The sequence below is a fragment of the Lissotriton vulgaris genome, chromosome 11, assembly GCF_964263255.1.
Source record: "Lissotriton vulgaris chromosome 11, aLisVul1.2, whole genome shotgun sequence".
Taxonomy (NCBI): Eukaryota; Metazoa; Chordata; class Amphibia; order Caudata; family Salamandridae; genus Lissotriton; species Lissotriton vulgaris.
Genome location: NC_141699.1, coordinates 471,814,497 through 471,840,884, shown reverse-complemented (window position 1 = coordinate 471,840,884; position 26,388 = coordinate 471,814,497). Strand labels below are relative to the sequence as shown.

General features: G+C 44.4%; 1 protein-coding gene across 1 annotated transcript; it reads left to right on the top strand.

Moving 5' to 3' along the window:
* The first annotated feature begins 13,561 nt into the window (after positions 1-13,561).
* NEFM (neurofilament medium chain) lies at positions 13,562-25,738 on the top strand. The gene is made up of 3 exons (XM_086943533.1): positions 13,562-14,730; positions 18,228-18,352; positions 23,526-25,738. Exons 1-3 carry the CDS (start codon positions 13,675-13,677, stop codon positions 25,189-25,191), a joined length of 2,847 nt encoding a protein of 948 aa, XP_086799659.1. The 5' UTR covers positions 13,562-13,674; the 3' UTR covers positions 25,192-25,738.
* Positions 25,739-26,388: the final 650 nt, after the last annotated feature.

Sequence of the window (26,388 nt, the reverse complement as noted above, 5' to 3'; positions counted from 1 at the left end):
ATGGAAAAAATATTGCAGTTACAAGAAAAAAATAGCTTTTTTCAAAACCAATCACATGCATGGTGGTCTGCTGACCTCAGCAGGCCATCAGCACTGTGATGGTTGTGATTCCTCGTGGGTTGCAACTTGGGACATACCAAACTATTTCCATTACGTTGATCGAATTGCGACTCACTAAAAATGTGTCATTTGTGAACCGACCTTTTAGTACATAGATCAGGTCACAAATTACCACAAAGGTCGCAAAAATACTGGTCGCAAATTGTGACTAATATTTTGCGGCCAGTGCTACATACATCCTGCCACAAATCAACTAAGACTAAAGAGATGGTTAACAAAGGTATATTCATTGAGAAGATTGATTCTTTCTTGGGCTCGTTTTTGATTCCTCAGGTTCCTGGTCCTCTTTTCTGTCCATTAGAATGCAATTGTTCTAAAAATACATGTGTGCTGTTTTTAGTCAGCATGAGCTATATAAAACTCGAAGAAAAACACTTTTGCCAGAATTTACCTGACCTTTCTCCGATGCTGCTCTCTTCTTCTGCCATGAGGAACAGGATTTGAACTGCTGAGAAGACGTTATCAACCACTTTACTGTTAGGTCTTCCCCGCAACATAGACCCCCAAACCTCCCATGGTGCTCAGTCCTTTTTACGATGTTTCGGTTATTTCTCACTTAAGCCTATGAAACTTTTTGTCCACTAAATGTATTCACACTGAATTTCAATCCCATTTCCCCAACATACTAGGTATTCCAGAGGTATCTGACGTTTTTGGATTCCTCTTGAGGGAACCCAGAAAATAGGCAAAATGTGGCTAGATTTAATTTGTTTGAGGGGGCAAATAGGAAAATGTGCTATACAAGAAACATGTTTTTTTTTATGACATTAACAAAAGATTTGCTATGCTAGGGTCACCTGTTTATGCTGCAAGCAGCATCCCAGGTGTGCAGAAATACTGCATGACCCCCTTTTGGGTGTGGGCATGGTCCAATGCCAGGGTGAGATACCTCACCTGTTTTTTTGCCCCAGAATATAGTCCTTGATGTCCAGTGGGCTTTTTACCCTGAGGGCAGATTACAGGCTAAGTCCCAATTGTAGCATACCTCCTATCTGTACGCTGGAGATACAAACTCTGTTGTCCCTTTTGGGATGGAGGTATGGCCTGGTGCCAGTGTGGGCAGCCTGCACCCTTTTGTTTGTTTTGATGCATTTATGAAATCCCTCATGTCTAGTGGACTTTTTGCCCTCCCAGCTACACATTAGCGGTAACCCCCCAACTTGGGCAAACTACTTATCTGCCCCCCAGGGAGTAGAAAGACTGTATTACACCCTTTTGAGGCTTTGCCCTACGTCAGGGTGGACCACCCCAACCGTTTGTTATTTTTATGATTTCTCTGATGTCTAGTGGGCTTTCTACCTCCCCTGGGATTGGTCCCAAATGTCATCCCAAGGCATGCAGAAAGACTATATTGCTCCTTTTGGAGATCGGAGGTTGGTTCAGTACCAGCAGGGGACTCCGAACCCCTTATTTTGTCTCAATGTCAAATCCATGGTGTCTAGTGGGCTCTTTACCCCACAGAGGGTAGAATTATTGACAAATCTATCTATCGCCTGGGGGGGGCAGAAATATTGGATTCCAACTTCTGGGGTTGGAGCATGGTTGAGGGCATTGTGGGCTACCCCATCCTTTTTTGGCACCATTTTGAAATCCTTGGATTCAAGTGGACTTTCAGTGAAAGCTAGACGAGGGCAAACCCTCCAATCCGCCTCTAGGGTAGCAGAAAGGCTGTATTTCTCCTTCAGTGGTGGAGGTTTAGCCCAGCACCCATTGGGCCAACCACAACCCCTTTTTGGGCCAGTGTAAAATCCCTGGTGTTATAATGGGCTTTCTACATCCCCACAGGGTGGATTTCAGGCAAACTCCCAATCTGGAAAAACCTTCTTTGTACCCTCAGTGGGGGCATAAATACTTATTTGCCCTTTCAGGGGTGGAGGGTTTAGCCTGGAGCTCCACACAGCTCTGTTTTTGGGGCAGTGTAAAATCCCTGGTGTCTAGTGGGCTTTTCTATCCCCTCCTTCACAGGTAGCATATTGGGGGCACACCTCCTTTCTGTCTCCCAGTGGATCAAAAACCTGTATTGCCTTCTTTGGGGTGGAAGCAAGGGCCTATGTCTGGTTAGGACACTGCTCCGTTTTTTCAAATCCCAGATGTCTAGTGGATATTCTTCCCCCTTACCTCTGGGGGAATATTGGGGACAACCATTTTTCTGCCTCACAGTGAGGGGCCAGAAAGACAGTATATTCCCCTTTGAGGTGAGTGTAAAGCCTGTTGCCAGGGTGGGCTGTTTGCCCCCCCTTTTTTGTTTTGATTTAAATTCCGTGGTGGCTAGGGGCCAGAAAGACTGCATTGCCCCTTGGTTAGGGGTATAATCCTATGCTGTGAGGGTCCACCCCATCTCTTTGATTTAAAAAATAAAAACCTACCTGGTGAACGCCAATTGGGGGCAAGCCCCAAATCTGCCTCCCGGGGGTATGAAAGGCTGTCTTTCCCTTTTTTGGGTGGGGCATCACCCTATGTCGGAGTGGTCTGCTCCCACTACTTCTTTTGTATTTATTTTCAATTCCCTTGTGGCGAGAGGGCTTCTGTCAACCTTAGGAACAGATTGGGAGTGAATCTAGCACTTTGCATTGTGGGTAGTCGAAAGACTGTATTGAACCCTTTGGTATAGGGGCATGGCCCTTTGCCTTGGTGAATCATCTCCCACTTATTCGGAATTCCCTCATTTCTAGAAGGTTCTCTGCCCCCCAGGATGAGATTGGGAGCAAATACCCCAATCAAACTCCCAAGGTAGCAGAATGATTGTCTGTCCCCCTTTTGGGATGGGGGCATAGCACAATGTTATGGTGGTCCACACCCACATTTTATTCTTTTCATTTGTTTTCCTGGTGGCAGATTAGGCATAAATAACTCCATCTGTTCTCAAGCAGAGGCGGAAAGACTGAATGAGCCCATGGGGGGACAAAGCCTCATGGCCAGTGGGCCCTCCACCCCATAACAATATTCCCCGATGTTTAGTGGTGGCAATCCCTCCTTGGGGATCATCCTCTAAGAATAAACCCCAAAATGGAAACCACAAGGGCAAGACACTTTTGGAAGTGGTAGATGCTCCCATTTCCAATGATTCCCTACCATCAAAATCTGTGCTTGGGGGGCCTAGATAGGCCTTTGAGCACTGCAGCAAAGAAAAGTAAAATGAGCTGATTGTCTCATTTTACTTTCACTTGTACAGTAATGAGGCAAGTGCACCATGGGCATTGATTGTGAATGCAAAAAAAACAGCTTTGGACTGCTGAGGAAACTCTTCCCCAGAAGCCCAACCTGATATGAAAAGAGTAATTCCTCTTGTGTCAGGACCAGGTGGATTCCCTGCACTTGGTTCTTTGACATTACCTCCACTTCAAATAGCACCTGTCTTGGAGCGCTGTTGACATGAAGGTCACATCAATTGCATTTCAGGGGTAAAAGCAGCTCCGTTGTTTTTATGGTTATCTATTTGTTCCAACCCTGCAACTTCTTTTAATAGGGTCATAGAAATGAATATCAGTTCATCATAAGGTCAGGGGTAGCGGAAGTGACATCACACGCGATTTGTGTGTGAAAGAACACCCTAGGCAGTCTATAACAATGGCAAAACAAGTATTATCAAATGACAGTAATAACTAAAGGTGGGCAAAGAAAATTAAAAAATAGTCAGAACTTTAATGTAAACAGTTAAAAATTGTTATGTCTATGTTGTATGTCTATGAATATGCCTTGTATTTGTATGATTTTTAACTGTTTACATTAAAGTTCTGACTATTTTTTAATTTTCTTTGCCCACCTTTAGTTTTTACTGTCATTTGATAATACTTGTTTTGCCATTGTTATTGACTGCCTAGGGTGTTCTTTCACACATTGTTGTCCCTGCCCTAGGAGTTCACTGGGATCAGTGCCCAGGGGGTCCTTGTTTTTCGCAATCCCCATCACACGCGATTTGACCTTTACTTTCACTCACACACACACAATCACACATATGCACACTCACTCTCACATAAGCACACTCTCAACTGCAAGCCTACATACAACATACATTTAAAAGCATTTATTACTTACCTCAGCTTACAGGGTGGTTCAAATTCCAGCTAATTCTTCATTTCTATTACACTGATAGTAAATAATATATTATCCACTATTAGTGTCATATAAAGAAAGACAAAAACAAGGAGATTGGAGCCTTAACTGATGTCCCTAAAGACGAGCTACCCATGTGTTCCTGGCATTGACTTTGCCACCTCGGAGTCCAGGGACCGCAAATCCAGTGCAAGGTGTTGCGAGGGACAAGCCAGGGGTTGCAGCTACAACCCCTTCGACCCCTACATGACATCTATGAACATAATCCAAAAATATCTGTCTCTTGGGTTCCAAACTCACAGGCATTTTCTCCAGAAAGACTTTGAATTGGGCACCACTTAACTCCATGAGCATCAACAATGTATTGATTCAACCCAGAGCATAGTCAACATTACTAATTTAATCTTCACAACCAAGTAGTCTTCCATGCTGTCTGCCATGCATGCACACAAAATGCATTTAAAAGCATTTATTACTTAACTCAGTTGCCAGGGAGGGTCATATTCCAGCTAACTGTACTCCATCTTTTTATTACACTAGTAGTGAATAATATATTATTCACTAATAGTGTAACAGGAAAAAAGACAAAGCAATGTCCACAAGTATGAGCTGCCCCTGTGTTCCTGGCACAGATATTGCCACCTCTGAGGCCGGGGGTCACAAATGCAGTGCCAGGGGTCGCAAGGTGCAAGTCAGGGGTTGGAGCTGTGACCCCTGGTGACCCTTAAATGAAATCCATGGTCATAGTTAATGTTTGTCTTAAATGTATAAGCTTTTTGAATAGCCCTTGGTTAAGATACGTTAACAATGTGTGTGTTGATTTCGGCAGGCCTAATTTGTGTACTTATCCAAGGAGTATTGATAAACAAGATAGACTGTAGACTAAAAAAACGTTTTTGAAACTAGGTCTATGTAACATGAATCTATTGAGTTACAAAAGCCTTTCATTAGGCAGTTCATAATGTTAAGAATGTGTTCTTCTACAGTACCTTTAATATCACTGTTTAACAAATTTCGGGAAATGTATTTACTGCACTATTTTAGGATAGGGTTAATTTGCAACATAGTTTCTTTCCCCAAAGGTTGGTTTCATCCAAAATTGGCTCCATGTTGTCCTTGTAATGAGCTTTCAACACAAACACTAAATCATTTTTTTTCTAATTTTTTAAATGATGCAATTGCAATGCTTAGTGCCTCTATTAAGTATTTCAGTTTTAACAAATGTAGCCTTGCGCTGATATTTTTGCAGATGCTACATGTTAGACTGGGCCTTTGCTGGCGTGGTCTGTTCTAACCTTTTTGGCTGCTGCCCTCATCTTTTGACCTTGTTTTGCTAGCCTTAGGACTTGAGCATGTTTGGAACTGCCAAGAAGTGTCAAGGCGCTGTGCTTGTCATATGCATACTGTGGATCGATTGGCTGATTCGAGTTAGCTATAAGTCCCTTGTCAAGGGGTAAAACCTATACCAGGGGCATGTATCTTGAATGCGCATCCGTGGACCTGCCACACTGGTTATGCCATCCAGGTAGCTCATTGATTGTGTCACAGGTTTGACCTGGTAGAGCCTGTGTAACTGGTACTTGGTTTGGCATTTATAAAGCTATGTGCCGAGGTTCTGCATGTCTCCTGCTATATCGGAGTTCTCCCTGGTGACAGGGTGTGTTGTTGGAAAGAAGTTGGGCAGGTGTGTGAATGTATTACCTGCAAGAGTCATGAATGACACCGGATGTTGTGTTCGGTACGATGCGGCCGGCTTCTCACATTAGTATGAGGGGGTGTAGGCAAAGGCTGTAGAGCATTATTGCCTACCAGCAGAATAGTATTTATTTATATATTTATTTGTTTATTTATAAAGTTTTATATCGCGCGAACACGATCCCGAAAGATATCAGAGCACTTTACAAAAGGAAGGAAGGTAATAAATGCAATATTCACATCAAAAAAGCACAATAAACATGAATAACTACAGTACAAAGAGGTCAAAGGAGAATAAAACAACAGCTAATACATAGTGGGCTAAGAAGGCGGCAGACTATAATAGTAACAATATAGTTTTTGGTAATGATGAGTTTGTAATGGCAAATCCTCTTCAGTAGTAGGAAAGGGCTCGATATTATGGTGCTGGCAATGTCACTTAGGAAAAGTGAGCATTTCAATGCTCGTGGCTCTGCGTGCTTGGTGGCCTGTCTCCTATTTCATAACTGGGTGCTAGGGGGCTGCTGCCACACCTGTGCATTTCTGATAGAGGCCCATAAATGAGGGGTTCACAGGCAACTACGGCCTCTGACTCTAAGGTGCCTTTCTAGGATGGTTAGGTGGGGTGGGATTGGAACTTGTATTCCAAGGGGCAGGGTCTTGGCTCCACAAAAGGTGTGAATCAAACCTCCCGGTGTAGAATGGCAGACAGGACAATATTTAGAGAGGGCCTGTGCATTTGAAAGGTGGCTCAACTGATCGTATCTTCAAAGGCCATGGTGGATATAACTACTGGGGCTTAGGCCTCCAAAAGTAAAGACACTGTTAGGATTTGAAACCATACTATGATGGTTCGACACTGAGACATTGACACGAGGAATCATTAGGGTAAGAGGACCTGCAACTGGACTATATGCAGACTTGTGGGGGCTTGGAGCTTGTTGTGCTCCAGGAAAGGGACTGTCACTTGGTGGATTATGGCTGGACGTTGCTGGCCTGCAGCGAAGTGTAGACTCTCTTGGCCTGGGTCTCAAAGTGCTCTCCAATGGTTGGTAGGCTGCCCCCTGTCTATGAGATCCCAGGGACACAAAGGATCTCACTGTCTCCATGAGATCGTATGTGTGTGGTGGAGAAGGTGGACGTGATCGTGGTCGGGACAAGTCCTTCCTGACATACACCATCATCTCGCTGTGCAAGAGGAGTGTGTGCACAAGATCAGCAGCCATTTGAGGTGCCGGGATGGAGGAGTTTGAGGAGTGCGGGGACGCTTGCAGAGTCTGAGGGACCTGTGCTTGCTTGCGCGCCACAGCGTGTGGTACCCGAGGGTTGTTGGGGGAACCTGAGCCAGGAGCTGAGGCTGTCTTCTGCCTCCAGATCGGGAGGACGACAGTGCCTGACATTGCAGCCTCTCTCTCCCTGGGCCCAAGCCAAAGGGTGCTTTGTTTTGGAAAAAACACCATGGTGACACCTGAAGGGTTTTGTGTGCCTTATGGACATCTGCAGCGGACATTTGGCGGTCTACTGCAGGCCCCAACTCCGCTTGAGGAGAAAGCATTTCTCCAGATTTCGGAGCTCACCAGCTTCCTGGGTCACAAACTTTTGTATATAGGGGTAATATTGATCCCGCACTCATGCGTGTGACATCGGGTGCCTGGAGGTCTAATTTCGATGGACAAAACTAAGTAACTGTTTCTTTCTGTGTTACCTGGTTCCAACTGACTTTTCAACAGGGTGCCAGCTGGGCAACGTGCATCGTTGAATGGTGTCGTTGAAGACTGAGGGGCTGGGTCATGAGGCATAGTCAAAGAAATGTGACAGTTTAACCTTTCTGCTAATGGGAAAGTCCGGCAATTGCATATTAATGTAAAGTGTATGTACAATGTGTGTTTCATTTTGATTTCAGTGTTTGTGTGTAATATGAAGAGAAGTGTTTTCATATTTACGGTGTGGAGTCTTTTTGTAGCATATGCGTTGTGTCGCGAGGGGGGGTGTTGTGCCAATACTTTACATTAAAGCCCTGAGGATAAACCTGACTGCTCAGGTCAAGCTACCAAAGGGTGAGCCAGGGTATCGGACAAGTGTATCGTTCTCATCCTATTTGGAACAGTGGATTCTGACTGGCTTTGATGCGTCCTAGCTAGCCGGAAACAGCTGGGTCTAATTTCGTGATTTTTTTATTGTTTTAACTGATGAATGAATGTGATGTGATTTCAGTGAGACCTTTTGTGGTTTCTTTTTATACTGAAGAAATGTATTGATTGATTGATTGATTGACTAAAGGGACAACTAGAGTTTGGCTGGGGTAGTCCGCTTGTCAATGTGCTGGAGTATATTATCTGCTCCAACCATATTCATGACTGTTTGCCAGATTAAGAGAGGACCACCAACAAGCTGTGATCGCTGTACCTTCAGAGGGACCGCAGTCACTGCGGTTGCTCTAAAGGTACAAAATCTTCTGGTGGATGTCTTTCATCTGTCTTGGCAGCAGTGAACAAAACTTTTTTTTTTTTACAAAAGCAAATTAATGATGGTCACTTTCCGGGCAGTGATGAACATAAAAAAAAGTAATTGGGCCTTCCACTCTAAATAGGGTAGGTGGTCTGACGGCTTCACTTTTCCAGCCCCTCCTCAGTCGAACCATCACAATAAGTTTTCCTATAACAGAGGCAGCGAGGGAACCACAGTCAGAAAACTGACAATCCGCCTGATTCACAATTTAAAAATGGCATCAGGTACCGGTTAGCTGCTCTGGTCCCTCTTGCGCAAAACAATTAGGGAAAGAGGACCTCTTTTTAAAAAAATGTAACAAAAGAAAAAACCACTTGCTCACACTTGCGGGCTTATTTGCAAGCCCCTTGAGCCGCCGATGTGCCACTTTTAATATGGGAAAAAGTGGCGCACCAGCGGCGCAAGGGGCTTGTAAATAAGCCCCTTGGCATCTCCCGTAAACTCCAAAAATATAAATGTCTGACAAAAGTAAGAGAACATGCACTGTGGGGCTTCCCTTCCCCATGGAGCAGTGACGCCTAAACAAAATCAAGAGGAAAATGTATTTATTTCTTTTTTAAACACCTTACAGTATGCCACCTTTGCACAGGTGGTGCTATTTGAAATACTTAGTTAATTTGACTTTGTTTGAATCTCTCTTTACAGATCTGAGGGAAAGGCTCTGACAGATTTCTCTGTTACTGAGCAAAGCACTGAATAAAATGCACTCTCCTCCCTGGCTGATGGGAGGGGTAGACTGGCAGGTAACATTTTCATGGTGCTCAAGCAAGGCCAGGACGGATGAAAAGCAACAACATATTACTTTCTCAGGGTAGGGTTGCCCCAATAACAGGCCTTGGTTTGGGCGAAGCTGGTAATGTCTGATAAAGTGAATAAAATAAAGTTTGGGTGAGCAGGGGTCGCAACGCCAATCCTCCTGCCACTTAGACAAGGCACTAATAGTGGAGTATTGGAAAACCTGTTGAAGTATCAATCTTGTTCCAGGGCATTTTAACAGGTCAGGACAGGACAGAGAAAGATAAATAGGAAAAAATGCATTTTGTCCCACGTAGACAATCGCCCTCATCATACCCAAAGGCAAAGGAAGTAAATGTGGTCCTTCCACGGTCTTCCCTCAGAGTTATGGAGGAGAGACGGATGCCCATGACCTCCCACCGTACCCTAGAAAGAGTGAGCTATTTAACGTTGTGCTTCCCAACTCATCTCCTTGGAAGAGAGCAAAGGATGTTTACCTGAACCTCTCTTAACTAGAAATGCCACCTCACCTTGCTCAAGAGAGAGAGGGGAAAATGGACTATATCCCCACCTCCTTGCCAAGGTTGGAGGGTAAAAACAACTCATCATTGGGTTGCCCACAGGTGAGGAACAAAGTGCCACCATCCCACCTCACCCATGGGCAAGGGAGGAATGGCCCATGGGCCCCTCACCTTACCTAAGGAAAGGGGGCTTAAGTATGCAAAAGAAAAGCAGGTGAGCTGACACCTGCTGCTGTTTCTTGCTCCCAACTGGGATTAAAGAGCAGGAGTGGGTGCCAGCTGAACCTTTCATCTGCGACCTGCACATTGCTGGGGCAGGCACATTCAGGGTCAGCAGAGGCAGGGCAGATCACAGATGTCTCAGGGCTGCAGGGGAACACTGAGGGGCTGCAGGGGACATAACGGAGCACATAAAGGGGCTCCAGAAGGGTGAGGGGCACATAGATGGGCTGAAGGGGCAAGGCAGGGCTACACATTGAGGGGCTGTAAGAAGTCATTGGTATAAAATCTAAAACGTCACAAACTTCAGGAATTAAGGTACTATATTCATCTTATGTCCCAACACCACCGTACTAACTCAACCTTGACTTCCACCTCCAAGAGAGAGACAGTCTTCACATTACCACACATCTTTTTATCAAAATAGAACACACTCACAAAATAAAACTTATTTAACAATGTTATATGGCAATGCTCCCACCATCATACAGCCACATAATAAACAACAAACATCTACAAACCCACCATATTTTCCCAACACTAACACACCCGCATTTTTACATTCATTCGCCCACCATCCTATGACAAAATACTCACCATTATATGTACATTCCCAAACATCATAAAAACTGCACTCTCGTCATGTTATGTCCACACAAGAACTATTAAACACCAACACACACCCTCTCAGACTACCACATAGCTATGTTTATAGGCTCACAAACGTAGGTCCCCACAACCACAATCAAGTGCCCTAACAGCCAGAATCTAACAACAAAACAACCATCACCATATGCCAAAACACCTACATTCATCCCTCCAAACTCACCATGGTTCCACCTCATAATCACAATCATGCACCCACAGTCATATACCAGTACATTGAATGCACCCATCCAGACAACATTTGCCAGTGCTTTGTATTGTCACCCCTAGAAGTTTGATACACCATCACACATCTTACACACTTACAAACAAAATCAATGATTCTAAAAAATATTTCTGATTTCAAGCTTTCCATGCAGTAGAAAGGGACGCACACCCATCATATACCCCCAGCCCTGCTGTGTCACATGAAAAACATAGTAATCACATCATATAACTTTTTTAGGCACGTGTATACATAATTGATTAACCTCTCCAACACATCTCATTTCAAGCTTTCTCAGCTAATAAGAGTGGTGGGGGTTAATGTTGGCTTTGTATTGTGGGGTTGGGACAAAAAGGTGAAGGTTGCACCTTAACTCATTAGTTTAATGATTTATTAGCTTTCATGGTGAAGTCTTTAACAACAGATCTATTCTATGATTGTACTCTTCCCTCTCTAGCAACTCCCTTTCATATGCAACTCAGGTCTTTCAGTTCTCATGTATCCTACTGTGTTTCGGACTCTTCTTTCATACAATTGTTGCTGTGTATTTTTATTGGTGTTCTATGTAACCCCGGCACGTGCTGCTATTTTGTTCCATAGCCGGTTGTGCATCTCGTGCATTTTTACCATTACAATGTATAGTTTCATGTACCCTTTATGTACCCCTTGTTATTATTGTTGTGCTTATTTTTACCACATATGTTTCCTATATTTAGCTCTATGTCCCACTATGTGCCTCTTGTTATTATTGTTTGTACTTACTCTGTAAAGCGCTCTGATACCTTAGGGTCACGTCTGTGCTATATAAAACAAACAAATAAATAAATATTACTCAACCGTAGCATCCTTTCAACTTCAGTTTTTTGGGGGGTGGATATAGATACCTATATCAATATAGATACAGTTAAGGAGGTAGCTATGGATATATAGCTATTGATACTGATAAAACAAGATCTATTTTCCAATCTGGATTAGTTCACAGATGCTGACACACCAACTTCTCATTACAACGCTAGTCTCTTTGCTGAAGACAGAAGAGCATTAATTACCCACAATGCTTCGGGTTCAGACTGCAGGTTTTCCCAGTGACCTCCAGTCCTGCAGAGAGCCTCTCTCTAACTGGGCGTGGCTGTGCCCTCCACAATATGAGCTCAATCCGAGCTCTTTCCTTTATGGTTAGTAACATGCACCTTTTTTATTGTTTTGTCCATTTTGCCGTTTTAATATGTCGCCCCTGGGTAGTTGGATGTTTTCCAGGGTCCCAGCAGGAAGGCGGGTGCCCCTGTTGTGAGAGAGAAGCGTGCTATCATGTCTGTGGGACTAGCCTTCCTAGCTGCCTGCAATGCTGCAGTCAGAGGGTAATAAATATGCTCTGTACCACACAGTCCATACAATAAAAACACCATGCTTAAACGTAGCAGTGAAGCCGCAATAGGTGGACACGGTGAGAGATGCGACTTCAGAAATGATGATAAACAGCAAATAATTTTCTCTGGATTTACCCGACTTCTTCAGCTTTTATTTGAGACTTATAGGAGGCAACTTTAAAAGACAGGGATGGAGAAAATGCCTGCACTGCCGGGACCTTTAATTCAGCCCTGACTACACCCTTCCCCCACCTCCTCACGCGCTCAACCTACCCCTGCTTGATACAGAAGTAATTTCTCTTTAACGAGTGGCACCTTGCTTCTTTCATTTTTTTTCTCCTATCTCTCCTCAGACGAGTCACCCTGCGAAACCGGGACAAAACTTAAGATCCTTACTCACAGAATTGGCAAAAAAAATTGCGATTCTTATGCTTTACTGTCAAGGTAAAAATGCAAAAAAACGTTTAACAGTTTGGGGCTATGAGTTATTCTCTAGTTCTCCAAAAGGGTTCCTTACTTTCTCAGCATACAGACACCTTTAATGTTACAGGAACATTTAAAAATGCAAGCAGCGTGGGGCAAGAATTTACAAGCCCCCCACTTTCGATTTTTTTCTTTGCCCCTAACAAGGAAATACAATTCACGTTTGTCACAGCCCCCTTAATTATTCTGCTGCAGTTTAGTCATCGATCCCTCTCGACCCTGCCCCTCCCTTTGTGAGTCCCTGAATTTCGTATTCTGCACATAAATTAGGAATTCCTCCTGCCCTGCAGCCTAAGCACCACTGCGGTAATTATATCGCGTGGAAGATGTAGGTTTAATGTAACACTTCCGGGTTGCATTCCTGCATCCTTCACACATGGGACGTTCAGAAATGTGTGGCGTATAGGAAATACCTCTCTCCTATCCTTGCACCATTTCGCAGTGACTTTCAAGAAGGTGAGGGGGGCGTCCTGGGGCACGCAGGCAACGTCTGTGCAAATCCATGGACCCTGAATGACACAAGGGATGGCCGGGGCGTGTTGAGGGAGCTGGCTTTGTTCCCGGTTGCTCGGTCCCCATCTGCCTCAAACTTGCTGCAGTGATGCGCGCCGGGGTTCAGGCGGGCATTGCAGCAGCCTCACGCGCGCCTTACCTTCTCCGATGACGTCGGTAGGACAGAAGTGGAGCTTAGGATGGACAATGAGATAGGGCGCGGCAGGGAGGCTTGTTAATAATATTAATCATAATATTAAAGACAAGTGTCCCCTCAGCTGAGCTCTGTCCTGCTTCCCTTTTATTGCGGACGGGGTTTGTCCTCGCCCAGGCTGCGTCCTGCTCTGCAGGGGCTGCCAGACTGAGAGGGGGGAGGGGCAGGCCAGGCACTTCACTGGCAGCTCATCCAGCCACGTGGGCTCCCCGCCCGGCAAAAGGGGATGGGAAAAAAAATCCCCACCTTCAGCAGATCAATTAAGGAAGCCGGGAGCTGCTTCTTGCCATGTAGGCGAATATGCTGGGAGTATAAAAAGGCAGAGCAGAGGCAGAGGGAGCGCTGTGAGAGCCACGCACCACACACACATACACACATATCCCAAAGTCTTCCAAGATGAGCTACACACTGGAAACGCTGGGCAACCCCTCCTATAGGAGGATTGCGGAGACAAGGACCAGCTACAGCAGGACGAGCGCCTCGCCGTCCAGCGGCTTCAGGTCGCAGTCCTGGTCCCGGGGCAGCCCCAGCACCATCTCCGCCTCCTACAAGAGGAGCAACTTGGCCGCGCCAAGGGCGTACAGCTCCACCGTCCCCAGCTCGTCGGACAGCCTGGACTTTAGCCAGTCCTCGGTGCACAATGGTGACTCCAAGTTCTTGTCTCGGTCCAACGAGAAGGAGCAGCTTCAGGGGCTGAATGACCGCTTCGCCGGCTACATTGAGAAGGTGCACTACCTGGAGCAGCAGAACAAGGAGGTTGAGGCTGAGATCCAGGCCCTGCGGCAGAAGCAGGCCACCCACTCTCAGCTGGGCGATGTCTACGACCAGGAGATCCGGGAGCTGCGCGCCCTCCTGGAGCAAGTCAACCACGAGAAGGCTCAGATTCAGCTGGACACAGACCACATTGAGGAGGACATCCAGCGGTTGAAGGACCGCTATGAGGAGGAGGCACGACTCAGGGACGACACCGAAGCCACCATCCGAGCCATGAAAAAGGACATCGACGAGGCCTCCATGATCAAGGTGGAGCTGGACAAGAAGTTGCAGTCCCTCCAGGATGAGGTGGTCTTCTTCAGGAACAACCACGAGGAGGAAGTGAACGAGCTCCTAGCCCAGATACAGGCCTCGCAGATCACAGTTGAGAGGAAAGACCACCAGAAGACGGATATCACCTCCGCCCTGAAGGAGATACGCTCCCAGATGGAGTGCCACACTGACAAAAACATGCAGCAGGCAGAGGACTGGTTCAAGTGTCGCTACACCAAGCTCACAGAGGCAGCCGAGCAGAACAAGGAAGCCATCAAGTCAGCCAAGGATGAGATCTCTGAGTACCGGCGTCAGCTGCAGTCCAAGAGCATTGAGCTGGAGTCAGTGAGGGGTACGAAGGAGTCCCTGGAAAGGCAGCTCAACGATATTGAGGAGCGCCACAACATGGACCTCGGTTCCTACCAGGTAAGCTCATTAAAGCTTCACAAGTTTGTGCACTGTCATCAAAATCAAAGCAATTTATCATCATCCCATCCCATGTAATCATTATCCGCATCAGACGCACCTAAACTATATATATATATATATATATATATATATATATATATATATATATATATATATATATATATATATTTATTTATGAATGATGAATGACACCCTAGGGACTTCAACAACAGCCCATGAGTGTATCATCACCCTTTGTACCTCAACCCCGACCTGTGTGCCTGTCATCTCAGCCTCAATGCATATATACCAATGACAGTGATCCTATGTATCTGAAACTGACCCCATGTGTATACGGTCATCCTCATAAAGCCATCTGTACTCTGCCATTACATATATGTCAACTTTCTCCTGTGTGTCTATAATCATCTCATGTAACTGTCAGCTATAGGTATTGTCAAACATGTATCTCTTTCCAAGAATCTCAGGTGTGTGTGTATCTGCATGCGTGAGTGTGTTTGTGTTTGAGTTTCAGAATTGTCTCCCCAGTGCCTCAAACTGAGCTCGTGTATAGATTGTTTCTGGGGGATCTCAAACTTCCCATTGTATACAGTTTCATGCTATATGCAAGTACCACACCCCCTATGCACATTGTCATCCCATACATTTTTCTCTTCATGGGAAAGCTACACTTAGCCTTGATGTAGTGTATTTGTCATATTAACGACCCTTACTTATGTGAAGGTAACCCTCCATATGTTTCTCCTGCGTCCGTCCATCGTCAAAACATCCTGTGCCTTGTTTGTCATCTCAAAGATACCGACAAACATATGCTGTGTTTTTGCTAAGCGTGTTCCATATGTTGCTGATGACAATCTTGAGGTGTCACCCATGTTTGCTGCAGCCATTCAACCTGAGCTGACCACATGCTTTGGCACTGTAGTTCACTTTTGCCTATAAACATGGGAGAAGGATTAAAGCTTCTTGAATATTTGTTTGTGTTTATTGCTGGTTTGAAAACTAAATCACCACCAATCCATAACTCATTACAATGCCCCCTTCGTAAACTGCTTTCTGAAATGTACTGTGTTGTCGTGTATCCAAAGATTAAGAAGGAAATTCGAACGAAAAGCAAGTTTGGGCTATTTATTGTGAAAGGCTGTGTTTTGAAATAATTATGCAATGTGTGAGATGCAACCCATAGGCTGGGGTTCTCCACCCTTGCAAATTACAGGAACACATCACACACAAAAATATACACAAATAATTGGTGAGCACGTGCTTTAGCCTTCTGCTTCAACAAAGATGTAAAAACTTCGTTTATCTACTTTATATGCTCTCCTTATCGTTTTCAGACTAGGAATTGCAAAAAAAGGGAAATAAAGAGATTTGCTAAAGATCACACCGTGCGGTGAAGTTCAGGCGCCAGGATTGCAACTCATTCTTGCATTTCAATAGTGGATCACTTAAGCACTAGACCACACCCACTCTGCATGGCAGATTATAAACTGCATTTCTGAATCTTGTCTATCGATAATATGCTATGGCACCTTAGGGATGTTTTAGATGGTGGAACTGTATGCTTATTTGTGGTTGGAGCCTGCTCGGTGTTGTACAATGCAAGAGGGGACAGGAATCGTCTTCGCCGATGCAAATCTGAGCCCCTGCTGTAGAAAGTTCTCTCACCGCGTGGGATGGTTCTGCTGCAGAGGCGGGACTGGTGCAGTGCAGGGAGGGGATGTGGTCTATTGGCGAAATTGCCAAGTTTTGAGGCAGGTGATCAGAATTTCAATCCCGGCTTTCCCACTTATGTGATCTTGGGCACAGCATACTGCCTTCTGCTGCCCACTTCACAAAGTTGCTACATTTTGTACAGATTAGCCAGGCAGGCAGCACGGATAGTATGGTTTACATTTTGGAAAAAATGCAGCATTATTTTGAGGCTGGAAATATCTATACCCAACTCAGTCCATGGTGCAGTGCTACAGGAGTCCCCTTCCTCCTTCACTTTGTACTCACTGCATGGCACTGCAGACATTGTCATTTTCCTCGCTGCCATGTGGCACATAAATAAAGAAAGAAGCCAAGGGCATCATATCATAAACTGATAACGTGAAGCTGTATATATACCCCATAATGTCCCCCTGGCCCCTTATATATGTTTGTGAATGTCAGTGTATTTCCATCGTCGTTTTCTTTTTAACTGTAACTTTTATTCAGGATGTAGGCTTGGTATGTTGAACCTTTCGTCACATGAAACCACGATGCAGCATTTGACAATGTCATCTTACTCTGAAAGTGGCTGATTGGTGCAGGGACACCACCCTTGTGTGATGTCCACACCCCTCCCTGGTCCACCCTTCCCAGATCACGAGAGAACTAACCAATATATTTCAGAGGAGTATATGACTCTCTTCTGGAAAATAACCAGTGTATCTTTAAACAGACTATAAAACGAGTTTTTTTGTTGTTTTTTTTAGTTTCTGAAATTATTTTTGGAATCACCTAAGAGTTACTTCTTAGTTAATGCTCTTCAATCGGGTAATGCCTTCTAGTGTTGAAGTGACAAAAGATTTCTAGCAATATCTGACAATTTTTTGGTTTGTGTTTTTTAACTGACCTTTGTGGGGTTTGGGATTTACAGCAGGTACAAGATTATTTCTAGGGGGAAGAATTATTCTTCACATTCATGTGGAATGGGCTATACGGAAATATGTAGATGTGTTGCTATGGGACTCTTTATCATTGGAATAGGAGGATGAGGGAATGGGACCCATTGGCAGTGGCTTTTGGCAGTAGGTCTTTTGACAATATTTCCATCCGGCCACGAGTCCATCTGTTCGTGGCTCTATCATGGCATGGGTCAATATAAGCATGTCAGTATCTGGGCTTGTGTAAAACTGACCATGAACCCCTATGTGGAACTCTCAGGACATATATATGTCTGCTGTGAGGCTGCTATTACAGCATTGGAGCATCTGAGCATGGAGTTGTCTGCATAAATCTCTGTTTGGGATGGGGGAGAAGTCATACAACAATTTTAAAAATGACTTATCAGGACATTGTAATATCTACTCACAGAGTTATGTGGGCATTTGTCTGTCTGATCCCTGGATTATTTGGCTGTGAAGCTACAAAGGCATGGCTTTGTAAAGTGATGGGTTTAATGGGCTTTCTTGACATCTGTGTATCCGGTCACTTGTCTATCTGGCATTGTGCATTTTGGGCCCAGCAATATCTACGCACATGGCTGCGTATAGTGTTTACTAGGGGCAGCAGGACTGTCTCTGCAAATCTCCAGCCATGTGAGTGAGTGAGCAGTGGGCTTTTCTTGAACCGGGTCCTATGGAAATCCAGATTTCTGAGCAGATAGCCCTGCTGGTGTGGATTTTTCTAGCCCTGTTCTTCGGGGCAAAGGACGATCTGAGCCTAGATGTATCTGGCCTTGATTCTATGCATCGTGTCCTTTCATAAACATTAACTCACACATGCATTCCTTGTATCTCCTCTTCTAGGACACGATCCAGCAGCTGGACAACGAGCTGAGGGGCACGAAGTGGGAGATGGCGCGTCACCTGCGGGAATACCAGGACCTCCTGAATGTCAAGATGGCCCTGGATATCGAGATTGCTGCATACAGGTAGGGCGGCTACGCGTCCTGAATATTGATAGCACTGCAGAGCGGCTGACGGGAAACCCTAGACAGCCGAGCAGGGGCGTGATTCTGCAGCGTCATGCTGAAAGGAGCCAGCTCGCGCAGATGGCATGGCGCAGCACGTCACGCATGCGCGGTGCTTACACAAACAGCCATCAAAGCGGCTCAATCACGTGCACTTCCACAGCAAAAATGTAATAAAATAGAATCCTACTTTATGATGTATAGCAGATGTATTTATGCCACCAACCGTCTTTGTAAACGATGCAGACTGCCAGGCAGGGGTGTAGCTTCAGTGAGTTTTAGAGGAGTTACACCCACCAATAAATGTATTTTCTGATAAATAATTGGCTATAGCTTTTTCAGTCGGCTATAGTAAGGTGTCTGTCGGTTTCAATAGGACTATTTACACACACACAGGCAAGAAAGCACACACTCACTCCATTCATTTTAAAATTCCGCAAAAATGTGGGTTATTTTACAAAATATTGTGTTTTCTCTCAATCAGTGACCCACACTAATCTGCATTCTTATCCCCTTCAAGTGCCGATTAGTCCCCTTTCCTGCTTGTCTTGTAATTAATGTTAACATTATATGCAAGCGTGATTGTCAGAAAATCTGAAACTCACCCTCAGCATTCCACTCCCACCCCCATTCCCTCCATCTTACTGACCAAGCTAAGCCCCTGCGCCCAGGCTACTCAGTCAAGAGCATCAGAGTGACGCCCGGACACAGAAGATGGAGAGGGCAACCTCCCAATTTGTCCTTAGATCCAACTAAAAACTTGTGAAGATTGAAGCAACACAAAATAGTCTCAAATTCTGGAAGACATGATGATGCTGTCTATTGTGAAAAGCCTGAAGCCTGGTAAAGCTGGCTCAGACTTTTATCTTTCAAGGGTTGGAAAAATGACTCGATTGAATAAGGTTATGTGAACTGCTGAAATTTAAAAGGCAATAGGCTCATGTCTCTAGTGTGAAATATTCAACTAGTAACCATTAAACAAATATGACTCCGGTAAAAGACAGCTCTGTGGGTTATGCACCAGCGGTAGAGATGTGAACAGAAAATGTAAATAACAGATGTAAATCCCAAGAGCACTGACTTCTCCACTCGAAGTGCCACGGTTGATTAAATGAGTGCAATTGGAGTTGTTGAAACTGCACACAATGTTGAGGCTCCAGGAAGTAGTGCAGCCTGTGAGGTGCATGTCAATAACATTCAAGGAGATGCCCCTCTAAATATATCAGGCTTCCATTGAAGGGAAATTAGAAAAGATTCAGAAATTGTATTTTTAGTTGCAGCAGTTGAAACTCTCAGCAGCAAATCACAGGAATGAGGGTGTTTGGAGATGCATTCCCTCATACACACATGGAATGTGTTGATGCACAAGGGATGTGGACTTAATTTTCGCTAACATTCCTGCTTATTTTATAAATTGAATGGCAATAACTTGAGATTTCATAACAAAGCACCGTGCTTTGTAACATGTAGGATAATCATGTCTATGCTGAGACCAGCATTTGTGATATGTGTAGATTACAACAGTGGGTGAAGTGGCTCAATGGATTGAACCCCTGTTGCAGAGCTCTGGGTGGCACAGGGCACAGATTTTAATACGGACACGCTAGACATTTTAATCTTCTTAATGTCTAAGTATTACATGCAGCTAAGATCAGTGTATAAAACTAACACGGTGAGAGGTAGTTGTATGAACCGCAAAGGTTATTGTGTTTATTATCATATTTATTTAAGGTGCTAAAACACAGGGATTTCATATCACTTTCTATGGTCAGCAGGCAGCTTAATTTGTGCTTGCTTCAGCATGCCACTTGTATGTCACAGATCTTAGACGCTCACCGTATTCTCTAGAAATGATAAAAGGCTGCATTGAGGACACTAAAGGCCTGATTATGAGTTTGGCGATCTGATCACCCAATAGACTAAAACGCTGGCAGTCTTTCTACCTCCATATTGCAAGTTTCCCACAGTGACGGAGGTGTGGCTGCAGATATCTTGCGGCAGTGGTGACTACTTTCCACATGTATCAATGCTTGTGTGAAAATTTTGACTGCATATGTGTCAAATATACTTTGGACAAATACCATCTAGCCATTGCATGAGCCTGGCTCATATGTGGGAGGTCCAGGCAATGGGTATATGGCATAAAAAGGACTCAGCTGTATATCGCTGCAAACAGGGTCATAATCCTCGGGGTGAAGCTGAAACTGTGAAGTGAGATCCTGAAAAAAGGGATCCATGTCAAACTCTGATGGGAAGAGCAGGAAAGGGGTGAGTACCCACCCCAAATCCTTCATTTCAGCCAACTTGAAACTGGCGGTCCCACCACCGCTGTCGGCTCGTCGGAAAGCCAACTCACAATACGGACGACGGTTAAACTCCTCTGCAAAGCACTATGGCAGCTGCTTTCCCCCGACCGCGAGCCTGGCGGTCTGCGGTGTGCTGGCGGTGTCGGCGGTTCAGTCATGGTCTTTGTAATAGCAATCCGCCCAACTCAAAATACAGTGTTTGGATCGCTGAGCTTGCGGTGGTTACACCATGGGTACTGCAGTTCACAGACCACAAAACTCATAATATGTCCCTATGACCACACGTTTACATCTCAGTGGAAGCATACTCATAGATCTCCTTTGCACCACTGGGTTACTTGCAGAAACCAGTTAGATAGAAAATGTGACCAATATATGTCAATTTCAACATGGGGGAGTCGGTGAGCGCCCTTTTGGCTAAAAATAGTACCCAGGTTAGGTGTATGTGAGGGTGACAGCTGAAAGAAGTAGTTGTGTGGGCACACAGGGCAAGGGAAGCTAGATAATAACACTGACCCTTTATATTGTACAAACCACACACTCAATTGTCTCTTGAAATTGGTTGTCCTAGAGCCCAACTCATCAGCGCTCATTCTTCTGGCCTTGGAAGGCAGGGACAACAAGTCATCGGTGTTGAAATTCAAACTAGGCATTAGTGAGCTGGCAACGGTTTGCCTCTCCAAACTTCAAGAACCTTCTTTGCAACCTTCATTGCAAAACATTCTAAGCTTCAAAAGAAAGAGAGAGTGTCAAGTTGAAATAAACGCAGACAATCCTTCCACAATAGTAATTTATGCAGGAAACGACCCTCTTTTTGTGGAGGATTTTGGCAAAAAATATTTTAGGGACATTTTTTTCTTTAAAATGTTTTTGTGGGCTTGTTTGCCTTACAAGCCCTATGGGTAAATTTATACTTTTAGACACTCCATATTTAAAAGTTTGACTCACAAGTAAGGGTGGGCGTAAAATCCGTTTCGCGGTCGAATTTGCGGATTTTCCTCGATTTCGCGATCCGCGAATCTCGCGAAATCGCGGTAAAATCCACAAATCAGCGGGGACGAATTTTCAGCCAAGCAAGGGTTACAGCAGCAGGTGCAAAAGTTGAACCTAATTTCTTTGGAACATTTTACAAAAGGGTTACAAACAAATTAACTTCAACTTGGACACCTGCTGCTAATTGCTTCCTGGTGCCTCGTTGCCTACTTGCAACTATTCTCTGACCCTGCTCTGACCCTTGAAGCAGGGTCAGAGAATAGTTACAAGTAGGCAACGAGGCACCTGTCCAAGGAATTAAACCTCATCAGGAAGCACTTACAGGTATAAAAAAACAGGAAGAAGGGAGAGAATGGCAAATACACCCATTTTGAGTTGTCAGGAGGGGTTAAACTAAAAGAGACCTTTACAGCACAATTTTCATATGCATTTTGCTAAAAATAAAAAGCTGTATGTTCTGTAGGGGCAACTCAGGAATCTGGCCCTTCAGAGATCCGGCCTCTCTTTCTTTCTCTCGTTCTCTCTCTCCCTCTCTCTTTATCTATCTATCTATCTATCTATCTATCTATCTATCTATCTATCTATCTATCTATCTATCTATCTATCTATCTATCTATCTATCTATCTATCTCTCTCCCTCTCCCATAAACGACTGCATGGGTTACTTCGCTATGCAAGCGGCTCGCGAAGACGCAAAAAGCCCCGCGAACACGCAAAAAACCCCGCGAACACGCAAAAAACCCAGCGAACACGCAAAAAAACAAAAATCCGCAAATTCGCACAAATTCGCGAATTTTGCAGATCGCGAATTCACAAATCCGCAAATTCGCGGATCGCGAATTTCTCAAAATTCGCCCATGCTTACTCACAAGCCACATACACATGTATTCAGCAGGAGTCCAAAAGTCCAAGCTAAATCACCATTTACTCCCAACATTTTACATCGTTGCTGAGTTAAAACCTGTGCCACCCTTATCGAGCAATGATACAATTACCCAAAAACAAATTTGATTTTCGGGAGCATTACCACTCAAATATGGGAGACTGTTGCAGATAAAATAGAGGCTGGATTTCTTTTTTGCAGTTTCATGCAAAAAGGAGAGAAATTCACAAGAATCCTTTTTGAAAAAATATGTGACATTTCACAACTTTGTGAATTTTGCCCAGAATAATTGCTTTACACACCCCTAAGTTAGATTCGCCTGTATTTGTGAATCTTCTAGTTCCAGCATGAATCATGAGTGCTGCACAGACCTTCAGAAGGTGTCTAAGCGAGCGCATTCTCATAGTGTCAGTATATAGCATATGGTATATGTAGTATAAATAGCATCCTTCAATCTGTTGAAGTTTGTATCATGTCAGAAATACAATGCAATGGGGTATCCATGGTCCTACATATAATAATTATTTTTATTCTGCTGCTCGAATAGTTTACATATATGTTACATTTATTAATAAAAATATTATGAGTATAACACACCAAAAATAAATTATTATTGTGCACAGTGGAAGCAATACTGACTTTTTCAACTAACATTTATGCCCACTGCGGTATCAAAATTCTATAACTGATCATCCTTTCACTCTATGGTACTCGTTTTATTGTTTTGATATTGATAAGCGGGTTAGCTTTTCCTGTTGGAATATAAAAGTTTCACTAAGGATACACATTGATTTGTGCAGAGGGTACTCTCTTACGCACCCATACTTTTATCAGTCTCACTCATTTTCCATTGCTTACTGAAAAATGTGTGTAATTATTGTGGTAAGACAATTTTGAAAGGAGCCCTATTACACTTTAATTTACTTTTCTACATTTTGTTTTTATTCTCTAGGAAACTGCTGGAAGGCGAGGAGACCAGATTCAGTGCCTTTTCTGGAAGCATTGCTGCCCCTTCTTTCACACCCAGGCACACTCCTGTGAAGATTACACCCAGCAAAGTTCAGAAGTCCAAGGCCGAGCCTCCAAAGTTAAAAGTCCATCACAAGTTTGTGGAGGAAATCATCGAAGAGACAAAGGTGGAGGATGAGAGGTGTGAAATGGATGCTGCCCTTGCTGCCTTGGCCGAGGAGTATGCAGCCTGTGCTGCAGAAAAAGAGGAGGCGCCAGAAGAGCAGGAGGAACAAGAGGAGGCCATTGAAGAGGAGGTTGTTTCTGCTGTAAGAGCAACAGTTGCATCAGCAGCACCTGGGAGGGAAGAAGAGGAGCAAGAAGAGGAGGGTGAGGAGAAGGAGGAGGAGGCAGAAGAGGAAGGAGAAGCAGAAGGATCTGAAAAAGAGGAAGCAGAGGAAACGTCAGAGAAGGAGGAGGGTGAGAAGGCTGAAGAGGAGGAAGGAGGAGAAGAGGCAACGGAAGAGGGTGAGGCTGAAGCAGATGAGGAGAAAGAAGAAACAGAGACAGCAGAAGAAGAAAAGGAATCTGAGGAAAAGAGTGAAGAAGAAGGAGAAGCTGAGGCTGATGTTGAGGAAACTATTGTGGAGGAGACAATTGTGAGTGTAAAGGCATCATCGCAGGCATCAGCACCAGAGGAAGAGGCAGAAGAAGCCGATGAAAATGAAGAAGAGAAGGCTGACGGAGATGAGGAAGAGGCTGGAGAAGAAGACGAAGCAGAGGGAGCCGAGGAGCAAGAGGAAGCCACAGAAGAACAAGAGGAAGCCACAGAAGAGCAGGGAACAGCCACAGAGGACCAAGAAGAAGAAGCAGAAGGACAAGAAGAATCAACTGAGGACAAGGCAGAATCCACAGAAGATCAAGAAGAGGCCACTGACGAAAAGAAAGAAGCTACGGAAGAGCAAGAGGAAGTCGTAGAAGAACAGGAAGAAACCACAGAAGAGCAGGAAGAAGCAGCTGAAGAACAGGAAGAAACAACAGAGGAACAGGAAGAATCCACAGAAGGCAAGGAGGAGGATGCTGAAGAACAAGAAGAAGCTGCTGGTGAAGAAGAGCAGGACATATCTGATAAAGACAAAGATGCCTCTCCAGACAAAGAGGAAGACAGTATAGAAGAGGCCATCACTGTTTCTAAAGCAGCTAAGGTTGGTTCCTCAAAAGAAGAAGCCAGAAAGTCAGAAGATGAAGAGGAGGCAGATGAGGAAGAAGAGGGTGACGAAACTTCAAAAGAGACAGAAAAGGAAGACACAGCAGTGAATGGTGATGTCCAAGACAAAGAGAGCGAGGAGGAAGAGGAAAATGAGAAAGAAAAGGAAGTGAGTGAGGAGGACAAAGGAGTTGTCACCAATGGCTTGGATGAAAGCCCATCAGAAGACAAAGAGAGCAATGAAAAGAGCAAGGAGACAGTTGTGATCACAAAAAAGGTGGAGAAAATAACAGACGAAGATGGTGATGGAACCACCAAATATATCACTGAATCCGTGACAGTCACGCAGAAGGTGGAGGAGCACGATGAAACATTCAAGGAACGACTAGTGTCCACCAAAAAGATTGAGAAAGTGACCTCCAGCTCACGGGTAGTAGTAAAAGAGGTCAATGAAGGAGATTGAACACTCGGGTTAAACTAGATGGAAACATTAGAGTAAAGCCATATGACGACAGCTCCAAAATGCATGTGAATAAAAGGCTTCCGGCGGAAAGGGTTCTCTCATGGGTGGGCTCTAAGACACTGTATTTTACTTTCTGTGCAATATGGGGGATAAACATGCATGCAAGTTCAGGATGCGCTCCCTCCACGAAACTTAGGGAATCTAAAATAAAAGAACCACAAGCAATGCATGTGCTGTATTTACTGTACAAAGGAAGATTTGAATTTCCCTAAGCTCTTGGAGGGACCCTTCTGAGGAACGTCTAAAGATGTAATTATGCAAAGAACAAACTGAGCCAAAAATGAAAAAAAAAACTAAGAAATAGCGAAACAAGAAGTTTCCCAGCCTTAAAAGAAAGCTATTTATGAGTTATGTTTACCTCACCGGTGCGATTACAAAGGACTTTTGTTTGTGGGAGACCCCTGTCGACATGCACAGTACCCAACATTCTATTGATCCATGTTAACGTCACAGCACTCCTTGCTCAATAAAAGTCATATTGGAAAAAACCTGCATTCTTGTGTCACTGATTAGATATACATTTCAACAATTCAATGCTTATTAGCATCCTGTGTGGAATGCTAGCATTGGCTGAGCCAACAGAAATGCGTACAATGCTGGCAATGAATACTATTGTTTGCCTACTATTGTTTGCCTGCATGCTATGTGGTGGGGGCTTGAAGCTAACAGAGCAAGTGGGCATATTTCTTTTCCGTGGTACATGCGTGTAGGGTAACTAGTTCTTAAATCCTTACAGCCCACATTCTTCCAGGCATTAAGAGTTGTTAAATGCCCATCTGTTCTTCATGTGCCTCTGTCTTCAGCTCTCCCTATAACTGTTAAGTGGGCAGTTAATTCCTTGCTGCAGAGAGTGTCAGCCACTGTTAGTACCCTGCTCAAATGGGAATAATGCTTATTAGAACATTGGAATGTGGAGCATACCATTGCAGACAATGGAGTGCTGCAAGCTTCTATGGGTCGGTAAAGACCCGCAAAGCAAGATTCCAATGTTGTTTAAACAAAGGCCTCTCTGAGCCCTAGGGCAGAATGTTTTAATAGCCTTATAGCCCTTCGTAGCTGGGCTATACTGTCTATTAAAATCCCACTCCCTTGTTAAAGGCCCGAGCCGAAATGCTGGTGTAGGCCTTTAATAGCCGG

Bases quoted from the DNA above. Each gene is read 5' to 3' on its own strand.
- NEFM (XM_086943533.1), top strand. From the start codon at position 13,675: ATGAGCTACACACTGGAAACGCTGGGCAACCCCTCCTATAGGAGGATT. The intron at 14,731-18,227 runs GTAAGCTCATTA...CTCCTCTTCTAG, and splicing joins TGGACCTCGGTTCCTACCAG to GACACGATCCAGCAGCTGGA. The intron at 18,353-23,525 runs GTAGGGCGGCTA...TTTATTCTCTAG, and splicing joins ATCGAGATTGCTGCATACAG to GAAACTGCTGGAAGGCGAGG.